This window comes from Mirounga leonina, unplaced genomic scaffold (genome assembly GCF_011800145.1).
Source record: "Mirounga leonina isolate KUSES-001 unplaced genomic scaffold, KU_Mleo_1.0 Mir_114, whole genome shotgun sequence".
Classification (NCBI taxonomy): Eukaryota; Metazoa; Chordata; class Mammalia; order Carnivora; family Phocidae; genus Mirounga; species Mirounga leonina.
In genome coordinates this window covers 27352341-27377472 of record NW_023270265.1, presented here as the reverse complement: position 1 = coordinate 27377472, position 25132 = coordinate 27352341, and the positions used below count along the sequence as shown (strand labels likewise).

General features: G+C 44.6%; 1 protein-coding gene across 3 annotated transcripts in view; it reads left to right on the top strand.

Moving 5' to 3' along the window:
* Positions 1 to 25132, top strand: part of FBXW4 (F-box and WD repeat domain containing 4) — an 82447-nt gene that overhangs the window by 6741 nt on the left and 50574 nt on the right. For 2 of the 3 annotated variants that reach the window (XR_004683258.1, XM_035027559.1), the window contains exons 2-5: positions 12038 to 12133; positions 15268 to 15453; positions 15925 to 16057; positions 20946 to 21040. Coding sequence is in view for 2 of the 3 variants with exons in the window: in XM_035027559.1 (XP_034883450.1) it covers positions 12038 to 12133; positions 15268 to 15453; positions 15925 to 16057; positions 20946 to 21040 (510 nt within the window). In the remaining variant the exon portion in view is untranslated. Of the gene's footprint in view, positions 1 to 4156; positions 4206 to 12037; positions 12134 to 15267; positions 15454 to 15924; positions 16058 to 20945; positions 21041 to 25132 lie in introns of those variants that run through there. The other variant, XM_035027572.1, reaches the window with a different exon arrangement.

The window sequence follows — 25132 nt, the reverse complement described above, 5'->3', positions numbered from 1 at the left end:
TTTTCAATTTTCAGTGAAAATTGGGATCCCCCTCACTCTGATCTACAGAAACAGATTTTGTCTAAGCTCCAGAATTTATTTCAGGTGCATCAACCATCAGACCAGGTTGAGAATCCAAAGATTTGGTTTCTTCTTCCTTTTCTTTGGGAAGATTTTATTTATTTGACAGAGAGAAAGAGAGAGAGAGCGCATAAGCAGTGGGGAGCGGCAGGCCTCAGAGGGAGAGGGAGAAACAGGCTCCCCCGCTGAGCAGGGAGCCAGACACGGGACTCAATCCCAGGTCCTGGGATCATGACCTGAGCGGAAGGCAGGCGCTTACCCGACTGAGCCACCCGGGCACCCCAGATTTGGTCTATTCTTGAGGAAAGACTTTTCTATTCAGCAGTCTTGCTCAGATTTGAACAGAATTCAGATGGAAATCCAGTTGTAGTCAATGGAAATTAGGTGGTAGTGCTAAGTAAGAATATGTTTGTGAATTCTGAATCATGTGACCGCTTGAACTGGATCTAAAGCCAAGGATGAGACTATCTGGAGAAAGAATTTATCTTTTGTTAGAGATTTAGCTGCCTTGTGTCAGCTCTGAGTCAGTTCTCCATTAGACCCAAACCATCCTCCTTGCCCTCCCTAGAAGTCTGGGCCACCCAATGGGCCGTGGGCTGCCCCTCTTTAGCCCACAATTAATTGCCAGTACATTCTTTCTTCTTCTCCTTCTTTTTGGTATTTGACATGAGCTCAAATTGCTGAGAAAGGTGACAACTGTGAAATGAAGACAGGGCTTAGAGACACCTTAAAAAATACATGCAAAGGCCACTAAATGACAAGAGCAGACCGCCAGGCTCTTTCAAAACATCGCCACGTCTGTTGACTTTCCATTCCTTGTCTGCAGCACAAAATTGGAGGTCAAAGAATCATAGGAGTTAGAGATGGAAAAGACATTTGGGGTCAGCCAGTTCATCCCTCCACCTTCATCTGCCCCTGATTCCGAATCATTCCTTACATTATATTTTCTCCCTCAGCTCTTGTACAGTTTTCACGGTCTTCACTCAACCTCGGCTGTCACCTTTGGGGAATGATGCTGGAGGCTTCATCCAGTTTCTCCTCAGCAAAGAGAGATATTGCCTCTGCCCCCAGTTGACATTCATGAACTTCTTTGTTGGTGGTCTCAGCTGAGAGACTGAAGACTAGCTGGAAGTCTCTCTGCTGCCTGGCATGGGGCTTTTCTAACAGAACTGAAGCACATTTAGTGTCTGATGATGTTGGGGAAGGGTAAAGGGCTGGGATACGGTGTAGTCATTGCTGAATTTCTTCCTAGACTTTTGTTTTTCAAGGCTCTTCACCTGAAAGGAGGTTGTGTGTGTGTGTGTGTGTGTGTGTGTGTGTACAAGGCATGTGGTATTGGGGAGGGGGACAGTGACAAGGAGATTACACTGAATAGGAGTTTGGTAAAAATCCAAACTTGGAAATTGATGGGTTAAGCAAACAAAAGATACTAGTCCTGTGAAGTAGTAGGGGACTATTTCAAGAAACGCATGTTAGGGAAGACACAGAATGGGGCGTACTGTACACAACTTTCAGCTTACAGTCAAGTTGAGGACATCAGATGGGTGGAGGCAAGTATTTTGGACTAGGGGATGCTGTTGTTTTTGGGGTCTCTCCTTTAAGAAAGTAGGGAAAGACAAGTCTTACGTTCACTGGATGCATGGTTTGGCAGGGGGAATGGTCATTTTAAGAGGCAGCTTTGGAAGGTTACCCCCAGCTCCCCATCTTGCTCCAGCAGCTGTTGGGAGCAGTCTGAAGGGGGTATTATGTTTCTTCTGGTAACTCTGCCAAGAATGAGAGGAAATCCACAATCTGTGGGCTTTCTGGGGGGAATGGGGATGGGGTGGCAGGTGATGGGACAGGGAAATTAAATTGTTTTATGGTAAATATGTTGAGATACTTTTCCTGGAAAGCTATTTCACCAGAAAGAATGATATTTCCCCTGCTCGCGAGCTTGTAATGGGTTCTTTCTCTGCAGAGAAGGGGAAATAGTTTTCTTCCAGTACATCTTTTTCTTTCTTTCCTGTAGCTCCAACTTTGACCTCCCATGTTTCTTTAAATTTTTTTTTAGAAAGTCCATATTCAAAAGGTGAGTCAAGATTCAGGTACAGGTGCTGTGTGAGCCTAAGAGAGTCCTCTCTTTAGAAGTGAGTTACTAAAGAAGAATCTGTCATTTATCCGGTATCTTGGCTGCAGTTTGACTTTATCATAATGGCCTCAAAACTGGAGATGTAAAAACTTTCTGGGTGGCGTCTGGTTCATGTTCTTTCCATCCCTTCATCCAGGCTGGAACGGCACCAGGGATTTTTGAAGCCTGGCTACTTGGGCTGAGAACCTGTTTTAGTGATTAATATGCAAAACAGTTGCAAGATTAAAAACAATAAAAAACAACCCTGAGAAGCAGAGCAGTGTAATTATTCCTTACATTTCAGATGGGGAGCCCAGGGAAAAGTCATTTTCAAGGTATGAGAACAAAGTCCACTTGTGAAGCTGTTAGTACCTAATTCATGACTCACTGAGCAGATGGTCTGTTCACAAAAAATAGTGGCATCTTTCTTGCTGTTGTTTATGCTCAGAAACTGCTAGATCAGCCTTTCTGAAAGTTGTACTGTGGGGTTCGTGAAAAACTGATTCTGTGATCAAATGAGTGTAGGAAGTGCTGTGTTCCACATTGCCTCTCTTGGAGGTTCACAGTGCCCATTGGTAAATTAAAGACACTGAGAAGTCCTGCGATCGAGAGACCTGTTTTATTTTGTTTCAGCTAGCATTGTCTAAAGTGTTTGAGCATAAATTTTCCCCCCTGCTAATATCTCTTAACATCTTGGAGAACATACATGGGTCAAGTGCCCTGCAAATACAGAACTTGACCAATAGTAGGAGGAAATGAATGTGAGTGTGAACATAACCCTAAATCCTATACTCAGGGTTATGAATTAGGGTTATGCCTACTGCTTCTGAAACTTCTTTGGACAGCTTTGACATGTGGTACCACATTAAGGTAATTTATCTGCTCAAGTTCCTTCCCTCGAGCTTCTCTGGCGTAAGAATTTGGAGGCTTTGGTTGAATTCCTAAAGGTGTGGTCTATTATACATTTTTAGGAAGGGACTTTGGATCTAGAAGGTAGTGTGTCTAGGCTCCTGAAAAGCTACAAGTATTGTTGGAAGTGTGACTTGCCAAAGGGAGAACTATACTTTTGAGGACTTACTTAAGCAGTTCCTAAGCGGTATCTATCAAAATACCTATTATGCTGGGCCCGGGGTTCTCCCCTTTTGTGTCTAAGACATACTTTTGTATGCTGTTAGAATTTTTGGTAGTACACGAAAGGATTAAAAGGTAAATTTTTTTAAAAAATCAAGCTTTAGAAAGTTGAAGAACCTGTATATTTATTTATTCACCATGTGGTATGTTACTGTTCTAGTAGAACTGTTTACTGCCCTGATCTTGTTCTCTTATATCCTCTCATATAGCTTCCTCCGAACATACAATCTTCATCTTATTTGTAGCAAATTGGGCCAGGGGCCACATTGTGGCTCTGTGGTTTGTCTGAAGTCTTCACGAAAGTGGGTGGATCTTTAGTTGAATGAAAATCAATTCTATAAATTGTTTAAAGTTTGATGGCCCAGTTATTCAGGGTTCCTGGTATACCACTGCTCTGCAGCATGCTGGCTGGGATGTACTTTTAGAAGTACTGAGAGGTTAATATTTGATCCTGTGGAATTTATGACTGTACTGGACAAACCATAAAGCTGCAAAAAGTTAACAGTGCCTCAGTTTGTGTTAGGTTCAGCCCAGGGGTTCACATGAGAGGGAGCGGACTGTTTGTAGGACTTAGGAAAGTAGAGGCATAAGCTGGATCTTGAAGAATGGGTGAATTTGACTAGTGCCCAGAAGAGGGAAGCAAGCGTTTGTCAGGGACAAGGTAGGCTGGTGCTGGCAATTTAGGAGAAGGTACGGAGGTAGGGATGAATGTAGAAGAGAGGGGCTTGGCTGGAGTTTGCTTGCATGGGGTGGGACCATGGGAGGTAAGGTCGGATGAGCAAGGTGAGGCCTTGCAAGGGACAGGTGTGTCTGCTGCCTCACCTTGTGCATGGTCCTATCATCACTGTAGGGAGCAGTCTCATTTCACTCGCTGGTGGGGCTATTCCCCTGTTTTCTGGCCAGAAGGGTAAGCAATTTAACACAATATAATGATTTTTCATTGATTGAAAAAAATCTTAATTGGGGCGCCTGGGTGGCTCAGTCAGTTGAGTGTCCGACTCTTTGATTTCAGCTCAGGTCATGATCTCAGGGTCATGGGATTGAGCCTCATGTTGGGCTCTGTCTTGGGTGTGGAGCCTGCTTAGGATTCTCTCTCTTCCTCTCTGCTCCTCCCTCACCTTCTGCTGGTTCTCTCCCTCTTGATCGTAAATAAATAATAAATAAATAAAAGTTTTAAAAAATCTTAATTATAGACCTCTGCTGCTGAGGCTGTTGGAGGATTTAGTCTGATGCAGGTGTAGACAAAGAGTGAGAGGTTTCCTTGGGCTGTGTAAATACCATGCACTGCCAGCTGCACCTCCACACTTGCCCGAGCCTTTTACCCTGGGGGTTAGCATTTTAAAGAGACCCCTCAGGAGTTCTGGCCGCTAACTGCCTCCTCCCCAGCTGGGAACTGTTGACAAGACTCTAACTAGTGATATTTGTACCATCAAAGACTCGATTTTGTGGTTTAAGAAGAATAAAATTGACTACATTAAAAAAATACATTAAAGGGGCACCTGGGTGGCTCAGTCGGTTAAGCGTCTGCCTTCGGCTCAGGTCATGATCCCAGAATCCTGGGATCGAGCCCCACATCAGGCTCCCTGCTTCGCAGGAAACCTGCTTCACCCTCTCCTACTCCCCCTGCTTGTGTTCCCTCTCTTGCTGTGTCTCTATAAATAAATAAAATCTTAAAAAAAAAAACATTAAAGCCAAATTCTTAGTATTGGTAGAAGGTAGGGTAGGTATAGGCAATACAAGGGACAGTCTTTCTGGAAAGCAAGATCAAATAAAGAGGCAGTGTTAAAATTCCAAGCCCCGAGCATCATTTTGCATAGCCCTGTCGCCCCTCCTTAGCCCAGTGCACCCTGAGATGCCCTTGTTCTCCATTTGTGGACGGGATCCCCTCCTTTGCCGAATTCCCAAATCAGCAGGGAGCTATGCTTATGGAAGTCATGCCAGTCATGCAGGGAGGCGGCATCCACAGCATCAAGGGGAACCGAACTGCAAGATGGGGCAGGAAGGGAAACTGAGTTGTGATCCAGGAGTTTACTGGTCTTAGAGACCATGCAAGTTTAAGTCCTCTCTGAGATACCTGCACTTCCTGCTCCTTCACTCTGAGGCATTTTTATTCAGACTTATTTGCTTTGAGTTTGGGGGGTGAGGGAGGAGAGCTGAAATGAAAGGGGACTCTAGATAACTGCCTAGATTAATTTCCGTCCCTCTGGACTCACTGGTTGCCAAGATTTGAAGGGGCCCCGTAGCGTACCATGGATGCATGTTGTGTTGTTTTTGTTTGAACTAGGTCTTGCGCCCAGGAATGCAGTCAAACTGTAATAGTGACTAAGTGCCGGAAAGCTGAGAGGGAGGGGGCCCAAGTGGAAAATGAGCCTGAGGCAAGAGAAGGCAGGCTGGGAAAATGGAAGTTCCACCAGGCCCACCAGGCCGGTTGGAGATTCCTCCCTGCATTAACAGCCCTGTGAGAGGTTTATTTACAGGGCACTAATCATTTTGGGGGGAGCACACCCACTTTAAACCAGCAAGTGTGTTGGAGAAACAGCCAACCAGAGAGCATTTCAAAGATGGGAACAAGGGTCCTTATTGAATTCCAAGGGGCATCTGCTCCTATCTTCTTAGGCACGTCTGCTGCCTTGTTCTACCAACCCCTTTGACTAGACTGTGACAGGTCCCAAGGGGGGGGGGGCAGGTACCTGTTTTCAGAGAAAGATTATTTTATTCCTTCTGATTTTTCAGGTGCTGAAGCTAATAAGAATATACGTATGATTTTGCCACCAGCTAGGGAAACTAACCATCAAAGATGATGGAGTAGACAAAAGGGATGAAAAAGCTGAGTTGTTAAGCTGCTTTTAACAAAGTGGTACTATTTCTCAAGTCAAAGCCAAAGGGAGTGGCTTTAAAAAGTCGAAATTTGATTTGAAGGGCCAGAGCCAAGTATCGTGAGGATGGCGTTGCTTGTGGGAGAGGACGCCTGCACCTGCTGTTTGGTAGCAGTTTCTAAAGTTCAACTTTGGAAGTTTCTTGCTGATCAGGCCCGCAGGGCAGTGCTTTGACCCTTAGTAAAGTGTCAGCAAAGGGCAGTTAAATGATCGGAGAGATGAGAGAAGTGTTGTCCTTAACCCAGTTCAGGAAATATGTTGATTCTTTCCCCCATACTTCCTTCCTGCTGTGATGTAGAATATTCAATTTTTGTTCACCTCCACCTCTTAGCTTGGACCTAACTCCAGAGGAAAGGTGAGCTACGGAGGATGCCTTCTTTTATACCTGGGAGGGATTTGCAGATAAGATTTGACACGGAGTCTAATCTTTCTCATTAAGAGTTCAGTTCTTTGGTCCATCCTGTTAACTGTCTTTTGCTGTGCTTAGTTCTCTCTCCATCTGGTAGCGAGGCTTGCTCTCTATCAGTGTGAAACCGGGGACCGCATTCACCCAGTGGACGAATCAGTAATATATTTTAGCTTTACTGTGTATACACCCAAATCCTTATCATTCAGCCTGAAAGAGGACTAATGTTTGACATTAGAACAATTTCTAATAATTGTAGTTAAATTAGAAGAAAAATGAATGGTTATTGGATTAGCTTCAGGGATGACACCATTAATCGATATTAACTATTACCTATATTTATGTTTATGTAAGAAGAATAAACCTTTTTTGTACTTACACTGTACTTTAGAGAAGTCAGGTAACCAGAATTTTATAATTAGGAAGAGGCAGAACTGGGATTCAGATCCCAGTTTCCTAAGTGTGCATTCTGGGCTTTTCCCACAACTTCACTGAATTTACTATGTAGTTAAAGGTAAATCGAGAGACCTATCAACAATTATGTGAGAGAGATATGTAGAAATGTGTAAGATCTATAAACTCACTTCCAAAGTACCATCTATTTACTTCTTCTGACGTGTTTATGGAGATGTAATTTTATGTAGCATCTCTTCACTTCTACCTTTATAAATTTGATTTCCTTTTAAAATTACCATTGCTTGCTACGGTCATTTCCAAAATGTTTGGCAGTTCCACATTTGTCATTTCTAGCGGCAGTGTATTACATTGCATGAGTATACTGTTCTCCCCCACAGACAAACATTTGGGCTATTTCCAGGTTTTAGCTCACATATATCGCCGCAACTATAAATATCTTTGTAAAAAATATATTTTTCTTTTGAATTATTTCTTTGTGATTTAGTGCCAGAAATGGGAATGCTGGGTCAGAAGCTGTCATATAACAATTCTCGACGGAATTCCTTCCTGAGAAGCTGTACTGGTGTGCTACCTGCTGCCTGCGATATATAACCAAACGCGATATATAACCAAACACAAAGCTGGCTATCAAACCAAAGCCAGTTTCTGTTTTTTCCCACCTAGTAATAGATGTGAGGTGGCACTTTAATAATTGTTTTAGTATGCATGTCTGTATTAATGATGTGGGATGTTTCCCCAGTGTTTAGTTATGTGGACACCGTGTGACTGTTCTTATCTGCTGTTGCTTGTAGATAAGGGGGTATTGGAGACAGGGTGTTATTCTGGTAGATTTCTATCAGTCCCTTAAAAGTTTTAGAGATAAAACTTGTACCTATAGTATTGTTAATTTTCCCCTGCTGTTGACTCTGTTTTCATTTTAATCTCTTTTTTCTTTTGTGCAGCATTTAAAATTGAAACACTTTAAAATCTTCTAGTCAACAAAAATATTTTAAATTCACTCTCATTTTGGGGGGATTTATTATATTGGGTTATGAGATACCGTCTAAATCAGTTTTTTCCTCCATTGATACCCAGTTTTGTCACCAGCATTAATAATAATTTATTATTTTAATGAGTATTTTCCTCTTCACCCAAATATTACAGTGTAGAGAAATTGGAAAATACATAAAAACACAAAGAAAATAAAAACACACGAAGTTGGCTATCCACAGTTAACGATTTTGTTTTTTTACTTTTAATTGTTCATTTTATAAATATTGCATTGGTCTGACCATTCCTTCACTGTCCTATAGCGTCCCCAATAAGTGAGGGGGGGTGGGACCTAGTTTACGATTTTAGAGTATTTACTTCCCATGTTCTTTCTAAGGCATGTATATTCCTCTTCCCTCCCTTCTTCCTCATAAACTTGGGAACATGCTACATAAACCCAACAACACTAATGAAGTAGTGATTTCTTTCTTTACTTTAAAATTTTACTTTGTTTGTTATATATTAAGTTCATATCAGTTTGGGTCATTTCTGGCTTTCTCTTTAAATTGAAGTGTCAGCTAGTTTGCTTATCGCTTATTTCCAAGGTCTTCTAATCGGATAAAATACAGGAAGTATAATTGCACTATCAACAAACACATTGATACTTAATATGCATAGGTATTGGGTAAATGGAAAACAGTTCCTGGCACATAATAAACACCATATTAAATGTTAAATAAATTATCTTTGGAATTATGATCCAGAGAGATTAAAACATTCTACGTCATTTTAAAAATAGCATTCAGTTGGGTTAACTAAACTCTACTCACTATGTTGAAAGATTTTCCATAGTAAAATTGAAATAAAAATGTATTTTGGGGGCGCCTGGCTGGCTCAGTCAGTAGAACATGTGATCCTTGATCTCAGGGTCATGAGTTCAAGCCCCACATTGGGCATGGAGCCTACTTAAAAAAAAAAAAAATCTATTTTGGGTTGATCTTCTAGCCAGAAAATTAAAATAAGCAACCCCTTCCTGAACATTTACTCTCTTTAAAGGGTTTCAGAAGATTGACATGAAGTCATGGATATGTAAAAATTTTTTAAGTGTCCACATGGATAAAATGCTATAAAAAGAATAATAAATTGGAACAAAATTGACAATACAGATTATATAAAGAGGCTTTACACACTCACAAGAAAAAGACCAAAGTCCTCATAGGAACAGGGACAAAGGGTATGAACAAGCATTTCCCAGAAGAAATGCTAATGGCTTTCAAACATATGACCAGATATTCAGTCTTATCCATAATTAGAAAAAATACTGTACACATTTAAACAACAGGAAGGAAACTTTTTTTTTTAATTAAGATTTTATTTATTTATTTAACTGACACAGAGAGAGAGCTAGAGAAAGAACACAAGCAGGGGGAGTGGGAGAGGGAGAAGCAGGCTTCCCACCAAGCAGGGAGCCCGGTAGGGGGCTCGATCCCAGGACCCTGGAACCATGACCCAAGCTGAAGGCAGCCACTTACCCAACTGAGCCACCCAGGTGCCCCAGGAAGGAAACTTTTTAAAAAAGATTTTTATTTATTTGAGAGAGAGAGAGAGAGAGTGGAGGGAAGGGCAGAGGGAGAGAATCTTCAAGCAGACTGCCCACTGAGCACAGAGCCTGACACAGGACTCGATCCCACAACCCTGAGATCATGACCTGAGCCGAAGGCAGACACTTAACCGACTGAGCCACCCAGGCGCCCCTAAAACCATCCTTTCTAACCTGTATCTGTTGTAATCTTGAAAGCAGGACTTGATTGCTGACTTTTAGCAAAGGGTAGTAAATGTGAAGGTATAGCAGAGACTGGAAGAAATGCATGTCTCTCTTTTTTTCTCAATAGACCTGGTAGTTATTACTCTGTTCCAAGCAGTGTACCTTTATTGTCCAATGGAGCAGGCCAGGGAAACACAGGGGAGCTATGGGGCTTAAGGTGAAGTTTTCAAATTCTTGCCCATAATTGCAAAATTCTGTCCAAAGGTACATTTTCAGAGGGGCTTTGTGGTCTTCTCCCTGTCCCCTACCACTCCAACCCAGTCACAAACTATGCCATTCCTGTTGCTGGTGCACTCCCTTCTCTCTTACTGCTCTAACTTTCCTCACCCAGAAAGTACTATTGACACTCCCAACATTTTCTTAATTGAAAAATTCAAAACAGAAAAGTTGAATGAAATGTACCATGAACACTCATATGCCCACAACCTAGATTCTATAGTTAACATTTCACTGTATTTGCTTTATCATGCATTTCAAAGTGAGTTGTGGATATCAGTACACTTCACTTGTAAACACTTCAGCATGCATGCATATAATTGGTATATATTAGTTTATGGGCTTTTTTGTTTAAGAAAAATTTCTATACAGTGAAATGCTCAAATCTTAAGTATATCATTTGGTGCATTTTTTTTTTCCATTTGGTACATTTTTTTTCATTTGATGCATTTTTGACTAAAGCTACATACCCGTGTAACCCAAATCCCCTTAAGATTTAGATATAGAATGTTACTCCAGAAAGTTTCTGCATGTTCCTTCCCAGTCAATCCCCTTCCCAGTGATAGGATTCCCAGTGGTAATCACTGTTCTGATTCTTCCATTATAGATTAATTCTCCTTCTCAAACTTCACATGAACAGAATCATACAACATGAACTCTTGTGTAATGTTTCTTTCTTTCTTTCTTTTTTTTTTTTTAAGGATTTATTTATTTATTTGACAGAGAGAGAGTGAGAGAGCACAAGTAGGCAGAGCGACAGGCAGAGGAAGAGGGAGAAGCAGGCTCTCCCCTGAGCAGGGAGCCCGATGCGGGGCTCGATCTCAGGACCCTGGGATCATGACCTGAGCCGAAGGCAGCCGCTCAACCAACTGAGCCACCCAGGCGCCCCATGTGTAACGTTTCTTTCATTCAGCATAATGTTTTTGAGATTCACCAACATTACTGTGTATATCAGTAGTTGTTTCCTTTTTATTGCCGAGTAGCATTTCATTGGATGAATATATACCAAAGGGTGTATGCCCATTCTCCTCTTGATGGCTGCCTGGGCTGTTTTCAACTTTTGGCTGTTAATGACTAAAGTTCCTATGAACATTCTTGTGCAAGTCTGTTTGTGGACATATGCTTTCTCTTGGGTAATTGCTAAGTCATAGAGTAGGTATATGTTTAGATTTATAATAGACTTCCAGACATTTCTCCAAATTGGGTGTACCATTTTGCTTTCCCACCAAGATTGTAACAGAGTTTTTACTGGCCTTCAAAAAATATATATTCATATACATATGTATATAAATGTGTGTGTGTATATATATTTGTGCATATAATTGAGTGTTATATATTAGTTTATATATATACAAACACAATTACAGGTATAAAATTACATATACATATATAAATGCATATATAATATATACATATGCATACAATTATACATATGTATTTATAATTTCTTCATATTTTCGGGATATAAGCCATTTGTCAAGTATACATTTTGTGAACATTTTCCCCCAGACTGTGGTATGTATATTAATTTTGGTGAGCAAAAATTTAAAATTTTGGTAATGTCTCATTTATTAGACTTTTCTTTTATGCTATTGCCTTTTGTGTTTTAAGAGACCTTTGCTTAGCCCCCAAGTTGCAGAGATATTTTGATATATTTTCTTCTATCAGCTTTATAGTTTTAGATGTTATGTTTAAATTTATTTTGAATTAACTTTTCTGTTTGGTATGAGATAGGAGTCAGAGTTTGTGTTTTTCCTTAGGGATAGCCAGTGGTTCCAACTCTCTGTTATCCTTTCTCCATTAGATTGCTTGGGCATCGCCACAGACTCTGTAATGGACAGGCTGTTCTCCTTGGCTTTCTTGGTTATCCTAGGGTGGAGAGAGAAAGTTATTCCTTTCTGGTGTCCTAACCCCATCACTTATATCTAGACGTATTCTAGATACTCCTGAGTTCTGACTTAAGCCTGTGGAATTTTCTCTGGTTGGCAATGAGTTGTCGTGACTGGGTTATCTGTTCTGTCTGAACACAGGATGGCCAGTGTCCCGGTGAAGGAACGGGTGAAGGTGTCTCAGAACTGGAGGTTGGGGCGCTGCCGAGAGGGGATCCTGCTGAAATGGAGATGCAGGTAAGTAGCCTCTTGACTCTTAAAGCTACCTGGGACAGAAAAGCATGCTGGGAAGTAAAAAGTCTGGTCCTAGCTAGAGTGGATATGTGCCTCTCCTGAGGTGTGGCAAAGGGGGCATCGGAGGGACTTTTTTTTTTTTACATTTGTAAAAATTACCAAAAAATGTACTTTAACAAATTCCACATTTTTATGATTATAAAAATAACACGTTTATTCTATTGAAAAAATAGAAGCATTTAAAGAGGAAATAAAACTTCCGTATAATGCTACCACTCAGAGGTAACCACTGTTAATGTACCTCATCAAAAGAAATAAATGAAGCCAGCATTTCAAACCATCTTGTTTTACAGTTATTTTTCTTTAAATCTACTCTATGGAGTTATGCCTTCACTTCCTTCACTCCATTAGCCCTCTGCCCAACCTTATTAAGAAGGCAAAATAGGACCTAAAGGCTTGGCTATAGATGTTACAGGAGGTAGAGTTCAGAACTGCGAGGAAATTTAGACAGTGGCTTTGGATTGCTAATGCCGCAAATTTTATGCTTCACCGATGCTACGTTATTTCATAGTTATCATTTGACTCCCTACCAAAGAAGTGCTCCTTGTTGATTGGTTGGAATGGATAAGGAACGTCATGTTCCTCATTCCAGGTTGACCTGCAGACAGGCTTCTTCATCTGAAGACCCCTTCGGTCTTGCTGGTGTCCAGTTTCTGCTGCTTTCATGGGTGGTGGTTGCTGTGAGTTATGCGGGGGTCCTGGTGGTAGTAAAGAAACTACTAGGGAGAAAGACTGATTTTTATGGTAAAAAAAACTTTACCCTCTGCCTCCTGCTTTTACCTTTTAATACCAGAAAGTGGAGTTTATTTCTGTATCAAGGTTTTGTCCCTGACGTCTTTTTTGGGGATGGTTTTCAAAGCAGTTTGGCAAATAAACACACAAAGCAGTTACCAGGCTGCCCCAGGATTCTCCACTGTTCACCTGGCATGAACCTGGTTTCTTGTCCTAGGCAAATGGCTGTTTACCAGATGGCTCTAAACACATGCATTCCAACCACCCCACTTGACTGTGCCACAAACCTGTGCAAGGGGATTTTGAAGGGGGAAGTGTATAATGAGTGAGAATGTAGGCAACTCTATACATGTTCTGTAGAATATATGCACACACTTGTAAAAACCCCCTGAGCAGAAACTCAGCTACTACAAAGGCCAAGCTGCATTTAATGGCCCGTCAAGTCAATTTGCAGAACTTTTCCACATTCCCATGACGCTTGTATTAAGGAGTGTGGGGAAGAAACACGGCCCAGTTTGCTCAGACAGGCTTGGCAGTGGGAGATAGTGTCTCTGTAAATGCAGATGAATCAGCTGTCCCTATGCTTTGCTTGGGATCTGGTAGCTCCAGAACTCCTACATAGAGTAGGACAGGCTGCTGGGATGTCTACCTTGGGAGCTTAGTCGCCACCAGAGAGCCTGGGGTCTGGCAGAGTCTGTCTGCCTTTCTCTTCTTTTCTTTTTTCTTTATTCTTTTTCTATTTCTCTTCCTCTGTGTCCCTCCCTCCCTCCCTTCCTCCCTTCCTTCCTTTCTTTTTCTTTCCTTATTTTAAAAAGATTTTATTTATTTGTGTGTGAGAGAGAGAAAGAGCACAAGAGGAGGAGCAGAGGGAGAGGGACAAGCAGACTCCATGCTGAGTGGAGCCTGTCTCGGGCTTGATCTCAAGACCCTGAGATCGTGACCTGAGTTGAAATCAAGAGTTGGTCGCTTAACTGACTGAGCCATGCAGGCGCCCCTGGCAGAGTCTTCTTTCTTAAGGCTCATTCCGTGCCGTGGGACTGGCCTGTGGCTTCTAACCTTTCTTCCTCCTGCCATACTATAGAGGGAATCTTTAACTATTTGTGGATTTCTCTTATCAGCTGCCTAGGAGAGCTGATTATTTCTCTGGAGCCCCCATATTGTAGTGGACTGCTGCGGAGCTGTGTTTTCCCATTGCCCCACTTACCCTCTAATACAGAAACGCAGATATCCCATGTGAGGATCTAGGTAGCTAACTAGTACATTAGCATCCTTTCCTAAGTGGCCATATTCCTTTCACTTATAAATAGCCCCTTTGCATAGTGGGATAAGGGAATAGGGCTTCTTGGGGCTCACTCTTCTCTTTTCTCCATCTGCTCTGTTGGAGGAAGAGGTAGAAGTATGTGTGGGAGTCTTGGAACCTCGAAACTTATCACTTAACACTTCAAATCAGGGAGGATGCAGAATGAAAGAAAATCACTTCATCTGGGTGGAGGTTTTTTTTTTTTTTTTAAGATTTTATTTATTTATTTAGAGAGAGAGCACAAGCAGGGGAAGCAGGAGGCAGGGGAGAAGCAGGCTTCCCGAGGAGCAAGGAGCCCGATGCGGGACTTGATCCCAGGACCCTGGGATCATGACCTGAGTGGAAGGCATATAATGGACTGAGCCACCCAGGCTCCCTGGAAGGTTTCTTTTTTAACCCTCTCTGCGCCCCAGTCATTGAATTTGCTGAGATCTGCCTACCCCCAAGAAGTCTACGCTGCCAGTAATTCGAGTCTTAAGCATTCTCCAATTAAGAGTGATATTTAATTGGTCTTGTAGTTCTGACTTTCTTTCATGAAGTCCAGAACTTTCAAAACAAAGTTTTACTTCTGGAAGTGTCTCCTCCCTTTGCTCTTTTCTTCCTTACACTTTGTATTCTGTCAGAGACATGCACACCAGAAAGCTCTGTCTCTCTGGTTTTCTTTTCTTTTTTTTTTTTTTTTAAGATTTTATTTATTTATTTGACAGAGAGAGAGACAGTGAGAGAGGGAACACAAACAGGGGGAGTTGGAGAGGGAGAAGCAGGCTCCCCACGGAGCAAGGAGCCCGATGTGGGACTTGATCCCAGGACCCTGGGATCATGACCTGAGCTGAAGGCAGTCGCTTAACCGACTGAGCCACCCAGGCGCCCAGGTTTTCTAAGGGTGGCCTAAGGGTAGGTAGTTTTACAGGAGATTGGGGAGGTAACGGCTGAGCCGTACAAGTTATTCTTGCTAAGTTGGGGATCAGTCAGCCTCTCCAAAGATCGGAGTCCGTTTTCATACTGTATCTCGTTGATTCTTAAATTGTGTTTTACATCTCTGCAGTCAGATGCCCTGGATGCAGCTAGAAGGTGATTCTCTGTACATATCCCAGGCTAATTTCATCCTGGCCTATCAGTTCCGCCCAGATGGTGCCAGCTTGAACCGTCGGCCCCTGGGAGTCTTTGCTGGGCATGATGAGGACGTTTGCCACTTTGTGCTGGCCAACTCGCACATTATCAGTGCAGGAGGGTAAGTGCTGCAGGAGTCTCCTTCTACTTCTTCCTTCGCATTCTTCAGGGAACTTCTGCTTGCCTGCCTCTTGACTTTTCTTTCTCAACTCCAAAGGGATGAGGAGGGAGACCATAGGAAGAGGGAGTGTTTTTGTTTTTGTTTTTGTTTTTCCATTTGAAGCAGAGAGATTTACCAAAGGCACTATTAATAGGGTTAGCTGGAGAAGGAAAACAGGAAGAGCCTTTAATGAAAAGTGAAGCTGGTTTTGATACTCTCATAGGGGAAATTTGTTTTGTCTCTCAGCTCTGTTCAGCCCCAAGTGTACTGAAGAAGTAGAGGTGTCTCAAAGCTCAGCGCCTTGTTGAGCTGAATTGCCTAAAACAGCAAATTTGGACATCACTGGAGACTCAGGCTGCTTCTGTAGCCTTGTTCTCTTCCGACAGAGAGAATAATTGGCTATTGGGGGTGGTCTCCCTATTTCTCTCCTAGAGATGGGAAGATTGGCGTTCATAAGATTCATAGCACCTTCACTGTCAAGTACTCGGCTCATGAACAGGAGGTGAACTGTGTGGATTGCAGAGGGGGCATCATTGTGAGTGGCTCTAGGGACAGGACGGCCAAGGTGAGTGGTCTCCTCCTTACGTATGGTTATTCCCTCCTGTCTATAGGGAGTGGGGTGGGAGAGGGTGGATAGGGCCTTGAGTCTTGGGATTGGCTGAGGGCGCTGGGTGGGGGCGGGAGGGGACGACACGATAAAGGACTCACTTATGTGCTTCTGGCATGCAGTTTGCGGTGCCAGACTATGTCCCTGCCAGCTGGCCTGAGAAAGGAGTGGACAGTGGCTGGGAAGCTTGCCACTCACTTGAAATGTGAGGGCCTGGCCAGCTTTTCCTCCCTGCGCTGAATTTCCTCAAGTTTGTGGGCTGAGTTCTGACCCCAATATTTTATTTTAAAATCTCCCTCCTTTTGCTTGCTCTCTGTTTAGGGAGGTTAATTTTTCACCACCGTGTTTATAAGCAATCAGGCTGATAATTAAAATGTGTTTTTACTGCTTCTCTGGAGAGTGATGTGGTCAGCAAGCAGTAGAAAGACAAGGAGGGAAAGGCGTTTCGGTGCGTCATTGCCGAACTGCCTGGGCTACAGTCAGTCATCTGCCAACAGAATGAGGCCGATAAGTAGTGTGACCCCTGCTTTAGGGACTCTGCTCATCCATGTTTGAGTCAAACAGGCCTCCACCCATGAGACAGAGAAGAATGTCTTTCTCCCTCCCTGTGTCCAGCAGCCCTAGGCAGGGCCCGCACACATCTGGTCCTTTGGGGCTGCTGTGGGAACTTCGCTGACAATTCAGTCGAGGTGTAGGAAGCCCGATAGTATCTTACTTGCCTGTTTCCCGGCATCTGGAGACTTCATAGTGCCAACAGGAGCAAAATGCCTCTTCGTGTCAGCAAATAGGCTGCTAAGACACCTAGGGAGGGTCTCCGGAGAGGAAAGTTGCAGTTTTTACTCATTAACTTTTCTGACTCCATGTACCCTCTGGTGATTATCCCTTCATATAAAAATGCCACCAATTTATATAAAAAGGGCAACATATGTTCCTTTTTACTTCTGGAAGTTTCTCCTCCCTTTGCTCTTTTCTTCCTTACACTTTGTATTCTGTCAGAGACATGCACCCAGCACAGGAAGCCTGAGAAAAGCCCAGAAAATCTTTGGAACCAACTTGGAAACTGAATTTCCTATTGCCTGTTTCCCGTTTCCCCTACCCTATACTTACTTCAGGTTTCTGATTGGTCACTGTAGTTGTACCATTCCTTGCAAACAGACTGGCCTTAACCTGCTGTACTCCTCAGAAACAATTTGCATAGAAATCTTTTTGGCAGTGTGACCTAAAAATATTCCCATCTCCTTCTGGCATCTTCCTGTCATGGCTTCAAGTCTCCCCTGGCCCCTCCTTTTCAGTGACATCCCTTTCTTCTATCCTCTTTTCTGTGGTCGGACACCCAGAGCAGTTTAAAACTAAGCTTTTTGACCAAAGGTAGCAATTCAGGGGGATGGACTGCTTGTAGTCAAAGGATAGTAATCCCAATATTTGGGATATTGGGTTAGTTTCATGTTTTAAGTACCGACTCAACCCTATTTGGTGGATTCAGTTCTTTTTAAGCATTAAAGTAGGTACTTTCTAATTACAAAATTGTCACCGCAGTTCATCCTGTTTCCTTTGAGGATTTCTTTTAAGTCAGTGACAGAATCCCCCCTCCCCCGCCCGGTTCTTCAACTCCAGAAAGCTGGCCTGCTGTTTTGGGGCTCCCCAGTGACCTCCAGGCCAGCTCATCTTTGCAGATTTCTGGACGCTGCTTCTGCTCCCTCTCCGTTGCTGTCTTTGCCTCTAGCTGCCTTCAGCTTCCTGACCTGTTTCTACATTACCCAGTGCTAATCTTGTATAACCAGCCCTCCATTTCTTTTTGGTGGCATCTGCGGTCCCATAGCTGCTTCTATAGGCTTCTCATACACCCCAACCTACATGAGAACTTAGTCATGTTTGCCTGTAAACATCTATAGCCTGTTTGTTGGGAGTTCCCCCAAATACGTACTGTGTTTTAGGAAAGAGATTTGTTTTATTGGGGTGAAAGGAACTAAAACATTTTCTTTGTAAGACTTCTGAGTTAGGAACTGCTCAGGGAACCTTCTTCCCCCCCCCCCCCCCCCCTCCGCCCCCCGCCCCGCCACTTTCAAATTTACCGTGGCTTAGTTTGGATTGCCCCTCCATCCTGATATGTGATAGGACTGTAGGAATGTTCTCAGTGGGCCTGGGCTGGTCCTGACCATTCTTTCGTTGTCTCCCTTAGTCCTCTATTCTTCCATTTATTCTTAAAAGTACCTACTGTATGCAAGGCATAGTGTACAAGGCACTGGGGCTCTTCAAAGGTGAGAAAGAGCCAGCCTCTCCTCTTGAGGCGAGCTCAGACATGCCTGCAGTGGCTCTGAAGCTGATGAGAAGTGGCCAGGACTGTGAAGTGTGCAAGGCTTTAGGGAGAGGGCCAGAAAGTTCACAGGGTGGAGAGATCACATCTGGCTTGAAAGGGGAGACTTTATGAAGGAAGGAACATTTGAACTTGTTGTTTTTTTCTTCTTTTAGTTATTTTTCAATGCAGAGGTTTGCTTGTTTATATATAAGTAACCAGGCACGATGCTAAGCACCTTATAATTGTTCATTTTCTCCTTTTCTCCTTTAGGAGAATTGTTTCCCCACAAATTATGCTCATAATATATTTTGGATATCCAATATACCCTACTGTATCTACTTTATTTTATAAGGTTTTCTATTATTATTATATATTTAAGTGTCATCTTCAATGGCTTAATGAGTAATAAGACCCACTGTTATTGAATGCTGGATACCTGCCAGATGCTGGGTTACTATGTTTGGTGCTTTACGCATTTCTTGACTTTTCTGTAGCCCTCAAAAGATAGGTATTATTTTCCATTGTACATATGAAGAAACTGAGGCTAAGAAGTCCTGAAACATCCTTAAGATCAGAGATAATAAATAACAACTGGGTTCAGACCCACATGTGTCTGACTCCAAAGCCCACGCCTGCCCTATCTGCTCTTCCTGCAGCCGTAGGCTGCTGGGAATATTTTTACCATATAGGTTTCTCTTCGTTTTAGAATTACTATCTTTGGGTAGAGTCTCAGCAATAGAATTACTGGGTGTGAGGCTTTGGTCATTTTAAGAGTCTTGATACATATCGTCAACTGCTTTTTGAAAGGACTATATAAATGTCCACTTCTACTGAGTTATATCTTTTGCAGGGATGGGTTTGTTTTGGATTTGACTGCTGAGGGTGAAGATGTGTGATCAGCACGTTGTTGTCACCTCCCCTCCCTCGGGCATCATGACACTTGGGTTCCTGCTAGGGCAGCGCTTCCCCAACGTCATGCTCAGCACCAGCAGCAAGCCTCCTGAGGCCCTCCTGGAGACCAGACACCTTGTCCTGTGGTTTGCACAGTGTCAGAATCCACCAGCCCCTTCCGTGGGGGGGGGGGGGGGGGGGCACTGGTGAGTTCAGGACTGGAACTGTCCCCATAGATTTTATAATCAGAGGGCTTTAGTGTCTCCTCACCCTCCGACCTGCGTTCTAGAGAGTTGGCATCTGAGAAAAGGCAAACCTCTCCTCCGGGCTGGGACTGTGTGAAAGAAGGCATTAGAAGTGCATTTAGTTACAGGCAAAGTGGCATGGCTGTAGATCCAGAAGGGTAAGCCAGAATCCTGGCATTCCAGGAAAGTTGTGGTATTTACCTTTGTTTTCTGCCCCTCCTTGTTCAGGATCTTCTTAAGTTTATTTTCTTTTCCCTATATTGGAAGGAACTCACACCCTCCTCCCCCTGTCATGCATACACAAAATCTTAAAACACTTTCTCCTTTTATAGGGAAGACATGTCATGTGACCCTAAGAAGGCAAGACCACCCCCACTCCGTCACCTGCCCCTTAAACTCAAGGAATGTCTCCTGAAAGTTCTTCCATCTAAGGTCCTGACTGGCTTTTGTGTGTTCCCCCTTATAGCACTGCAGGGACCTTGAGAGGTCAGTGATCCATCTGGCAGCCTCAGGATCCCTCCTTGGCCACTGTCTGGGACAGCCCTGTACATTCAAGGCTTCCTTTCTGTTTGGTTAGAGGCTTATTTCCCCGAGTGTGTCATCTGGGGTTGGGTGAGGTGAGGGGGGCCTTGTGCTTAATGGGAGATTTCTAAATGCACTGGCTGCTGAGGGCTCCCTGAGTGTTGATTAGAGCTAAGCCCGGAGTGGCTGCTAATGTACATTCCTGACTGATAGGGACCAGATAACGTGCTCCAAGCAATATTTTTAACCTGTAGGAGATATGGAAGCTTAAAAGAGTTAAGCTTTTCTGCTACTTTTGGTGACACTAGGTGCTAAATTCCCTGCTGACATGAATAGCACTGGATCCTGGGCATTATCAACAAACAAACAACAACACACCACCTTCGTGCTTTGAAGCTGCTCTTCTTCTTCTTCCATTCTTTCCTTCCCTTGTGTCTTTCTTTTTACTCCTCTCTCTTAATTCTGCTCTAATTCCATCGTTGTTCCCCCATACTGGGCCTTGATCATCCTCCTCCCTACCGCCCAAAGAAAAATCTGGTTGAGAGATAGGAAAAAGGAAAACCCACAAACACAAGGAAGTCACTAAGAGAGGTGAGTTCCACCTGCTCACCCTGCTGAGTCAAGGCTCAGCTGAAGAGTGTGGAGCTTCTGATTCCCTGATACAAGATTGGGTGGTAAAGAAGGGCTCTCAGGTGGATGTTAAGGAGGGCAGTTCGGACTGGGAGTCAGGTGGGTGAGCCAGAGGCTGGGGAGGCTTCTCTGCTCATTCTCTGAACTCGGCATATGCAGGACAGAAAGGAGTCTCCGTTCCCCTCCCCCACCTCCCAGGACACTCACCCCGCATCTCAGTCCCTGGCAGTGCCAACGAGAGCGTCTCCTCTCCTGTTTCCAGGTTTGGCCTTTGGCGTCAGGTCGGCTGGGGCAGTGCTTACATACCATCCAGACTGAAGACCGAGTCTGGTCCATTGCAATCAGCCCAGTACTAAGGTAAGGGAGACGTTTTGGGGTATGGTTTTGTCCTGTATAATAATGCTTTTATTTTCTGAGGTTGGGTGGGCTAGGAAATCCTCCTCCTGTATATTCTAGGTTGCTTTGAGCCTGTCTTCTGGAGATTTTGAAAATCCTCCAGAGGCTTGAAGTCTGTGGCTCACTTCATATGTGTGTGGGGTAGAGACAACATTCCAGAGGTTAACTTCCTAGGCATCTACTCCAGAAATATGAGGGGAAAAAATACCATTAAAATGTGACTGAGGCCAGCTGTTACAAGAGTGCCCCTTCTGGAGCCTATGCCCTCCGGGGTTACTTCCAAAGCAGAGGCCTGTTAGCACCCCGGGGAAGTTACTGCACCAGCCAGCCTGCTCTCACAACCCACATCTGGTTTGTTCCCCTTGGAAAATGTCTTCTGGAGTATCCCTTACAGACCTGAGTCATCAGGAGAGGCGTGGGGCCCATGTCCAATTGGGGACAGGTATGTGGCATAGGGTGATAATTGTAGCAGAAGTGCCAAATTTCTGATGGCAGCTTTACTTTACTCTTTGACCTCTTTTTCTCTAGCTTTACCAGTAAACAAGTGAGCTCTGCATCCTGATTTCTGCTTTCTAGGCTTTCTTGAACCAAGGCAGAGCCTCTCTCCTCCCCAGCAGGGTACATAGACTCTCTCCTGCACCTGCTCTATCAGAGTGTTTGTTTTTCTAGGGTCTTCCCTCACTTCCTTCATCCCTCACTCCTCACCTAAGTGATCAGTGGGCAAGCTGTAGGGCTGCCACCCTCCAACATGGGGTTTAAGTCAGTCACTAGTTTTACGAGAGTTGATTCCCCCCACCAACTCAGCCCCCTTCAGCCTCCCTCTCCTCACCCCATGGAGCCTGCACCCCTCCTGCCCCCTTCTACAACTCCCTTTAAAATTTTTTTCTTTCTAAAGAATTAGAGCCGATTAGCCACGTCATTAATTCTTCAATTTGACGGCTGATATAGCAGGACCTGAAACACATTGCTGACCCCAGAGAATGGAGACCCCGTTCCTTAGCATATTGACGATGGGAGAAGTTAATTAAAATTCCACAGAGCGGAGGTGTCGGCTAACCTATAAACCTGTCGCTGTTCAGAACAAATCATTCTAGCAATCCTAGGAAAGAGGGAAGGAAAGACCAGCAGGGAGTAGAGAGGCCTAAGTGTGTGGGAGCGGACGGTGGAGAACAGAGCCATCGGACACGGTCCCCTCCACAGTGTTTTTCCACTGCTGCCCCTTTTAAAGCCAGTTGGCCAGGCTTGGGGGTCTGTGGGCTGGATGTGTGTAAGGATTGAAGGAAGGCAGAAGAGCCTGTGGGAGGTGGCAGGTGGGCTGGTGACTATCCAGTGGACATCTGCTGGCTTCAGGAGACTGGGATGGACTGGGCTGGGGCCGGTGGTAGAGGGAAGCTCTTCAGGGCTGGAGATTTAGGCCAAAGAACACAGCCAGCTTCAACTAGCACCCCATCCCTTGCTCCAGCCATCTCTCTGGAATGTGTCCGGCTCCCCCGTAACAGACTAGAGCATGACAACTGTTGAAGATCGTTTCAGTAAAAGAGGTTGAGCTCAGAGTCTGCCTCGGCATTGAGAAGCACTTCAGAACACAGTACACTGGGTTTTGTTTTGGCCACGACTTGCAGGCCGGCTTTGAGGAAGGACCTAGCTTTCTGACAGCACCAGTACTAACCTACAGTGGCCCCGGTGTGTGTGTATTAGTCCTTTGCCCTGTGCCAGACCCTTTGCTAAGTCCTGGATGTGCCTCATTTTCGGTGAAAACCTGGGTCTTTTGTTCTCTTCTCATTCTCCTTCAGAGTCTCCTTGTCCTCTTGGTGTATTTCCTTGGCCCTAAGATGACTCTCTCAGTCACTGTTGACTGGCTTTTCAGCTCCTGAACCACAGTTGTTTGAGATGACCTTTTCCCCAGCTCAACAGATGATGTTGTGGACTCTTTGAAAATACTTTGCATTGGGGATCCTGGCTTTACTAGATGCCCAGGGTGGATGCTGCTACTCTCTCCCCCGTTTTCTCTCTGACCCTGAAGTGTCCTGGCTAGGGCGGTTTCATCCCATTATTAGATCCATTTCTTCCCTCCGTGTCCATGAGTTTGAACCTGTCAATGAATGCTTCCATTTTCCCAACCTGGGGAGACCCTGCCTCCTGGCCTCAGGGTCTGTTCTGGAAGACTGAGGTTCTGCTTTGCCACCATCAGCAGGGTGGCCTCAGGTAAGTCATTCCCTTCTCTGAGCCTGTTTCCTCATTTTTTCAATGTGGATACTGCTTCCTTTATAGACCTCACTAGATGATTGTGAGGATGACCTGAGATGATAAGAAAATACTCGGCAGGGATGCCTGAGTGGCTCAGTCAGTTAAGCGTCTGCCTTCAGCTCGGGTCATGATCCGCGGGTCTTGGGATCGAGCCCCATATCGGGCTCCTCGCTCAGCGGGGAGCCTGCTTCTTCCTCTGCCACTCTGCCTGCTTGTGTGTGCGTGCGCTCTCTCTCTCTGGCAAATAAATAAATAAAATCTTAAAGAAAAAGAAAATACTTGGCAAAGCTAAAAGGGCTATCTTATCATGTCAAACAGAATCTCTCCTCTCCTGGGTGGCATTTGTTCAGAGGCTTTAGTTGCTCTCATGTCTCCAGCTTGGCTGGGGGCTTCTGTCCCTCCTGGAGCTACGCTGCTCGTCTGCAGTCTTCTTGAGATGCGGGACCCTCAGCAGGAATCTTTCGTCCCCCACCCCACCCCATGTGTTCCTGCCCTCGCTGGCTGTCTTCTGTTCCCCTCCCTGCCACCTACCCTGTTGAGTACGGTCATCGGTGTGCATGTGGTCACTACTGGCATGTGGCCGTGAACCCCTCACAAAGAACGTGAGGGGAGGTGGGCAGCAGCTACCCTCTGGGGCCGGTATTCCTGGTTGACCCGATGACTTCCCAGTCTCTCACTGCTCCCTCATCCCTTTAGAAGGATCCTGAACGGGTAGGAGACGTGCCACATCCCTTTTCTCAATTAATCTCTCTTCCATTGAAAACAGTTTGTCAGAGCTCTGCCTCGTATTTATCTATGATGCTGGGGCTTTGCTGCCGCCTTTTCTTAGGTGTGTGCTTAGACACTTGTAAGAAACATGAAACCTCAAGCCTCAGGCTTTATTTGAGGTGCTTGTGACTGGGGGAAAGCCAGTATTCTGTCCTGTGTCCAAATGTCACCTTTCCTTCCTCCCGTGACCTTGAGTTCTTGATTGGTAAACAGCTGTGGAGGGTGATATTTAATACGAGGTCTGGGCTTAGAGCGGTGTTTAGGTGCTCGAAACCACAGAAGGAAAACCAGTAGTCTCCACAGGAGGGTGGCAGACAAGGACCTTTTTCTCTACTTCTTGCGTGCCCTCCTGCCCGTCTTCTTGCCCTGACACCAGGGATCCTGTTTTTAAGATTCCTGACTTACTGGTGAAGCCTTTCTTCCAGAGAGGGGGCCTGGCCTGGAGTTGTTTGATGAGGGAAAGGAGGACAGGCTGAGATGGAAGAGAGGGGAGTTATGGGAGGCTCACCTGGGGCATAAGGGCGTATGTCCATGTATGCTTGTGTAGCTCACACACAACCTCCTGAGGTCACGCTGGATTCTGAGCACTTTTCCAGGAGTAACACAGAAAAGCAGAATTTTAAAAATGTGCAATAAGTTGTATTGCCATTTAAAAACTATTTCCAGCTGAATAAATTTAGCAAATAAGCGTGAGGAAATAAGGAACTGCTAAACACTCCTTCCTTCCCTCGACTTTCCATCTCTTCCCTTCCTTCTTCCTCCCCGCTCCCCACGTATTGGCCGAACCCTTGGTACATGGAGGCTCCTGTGAGGATTTTATTCCGTGGTGAGGTGAGATGGGCGCATAACTGTAATGGCTGCCAGGTGATACTAAGTGCCCGAAACTCCGCCCTCTCCAGCAGAGGGAGAAAGTGAGGCTCGGGGAAGACTGACGCAGGGCCCACGTGGTGTGGGACAGAAGAGGTGGCTGTTTGAGCTCAGGTCTCTAGCCTAGAGCCGCGTCCTGTGGTGCTGAGTGACGACCACGAGGCAGGCCCC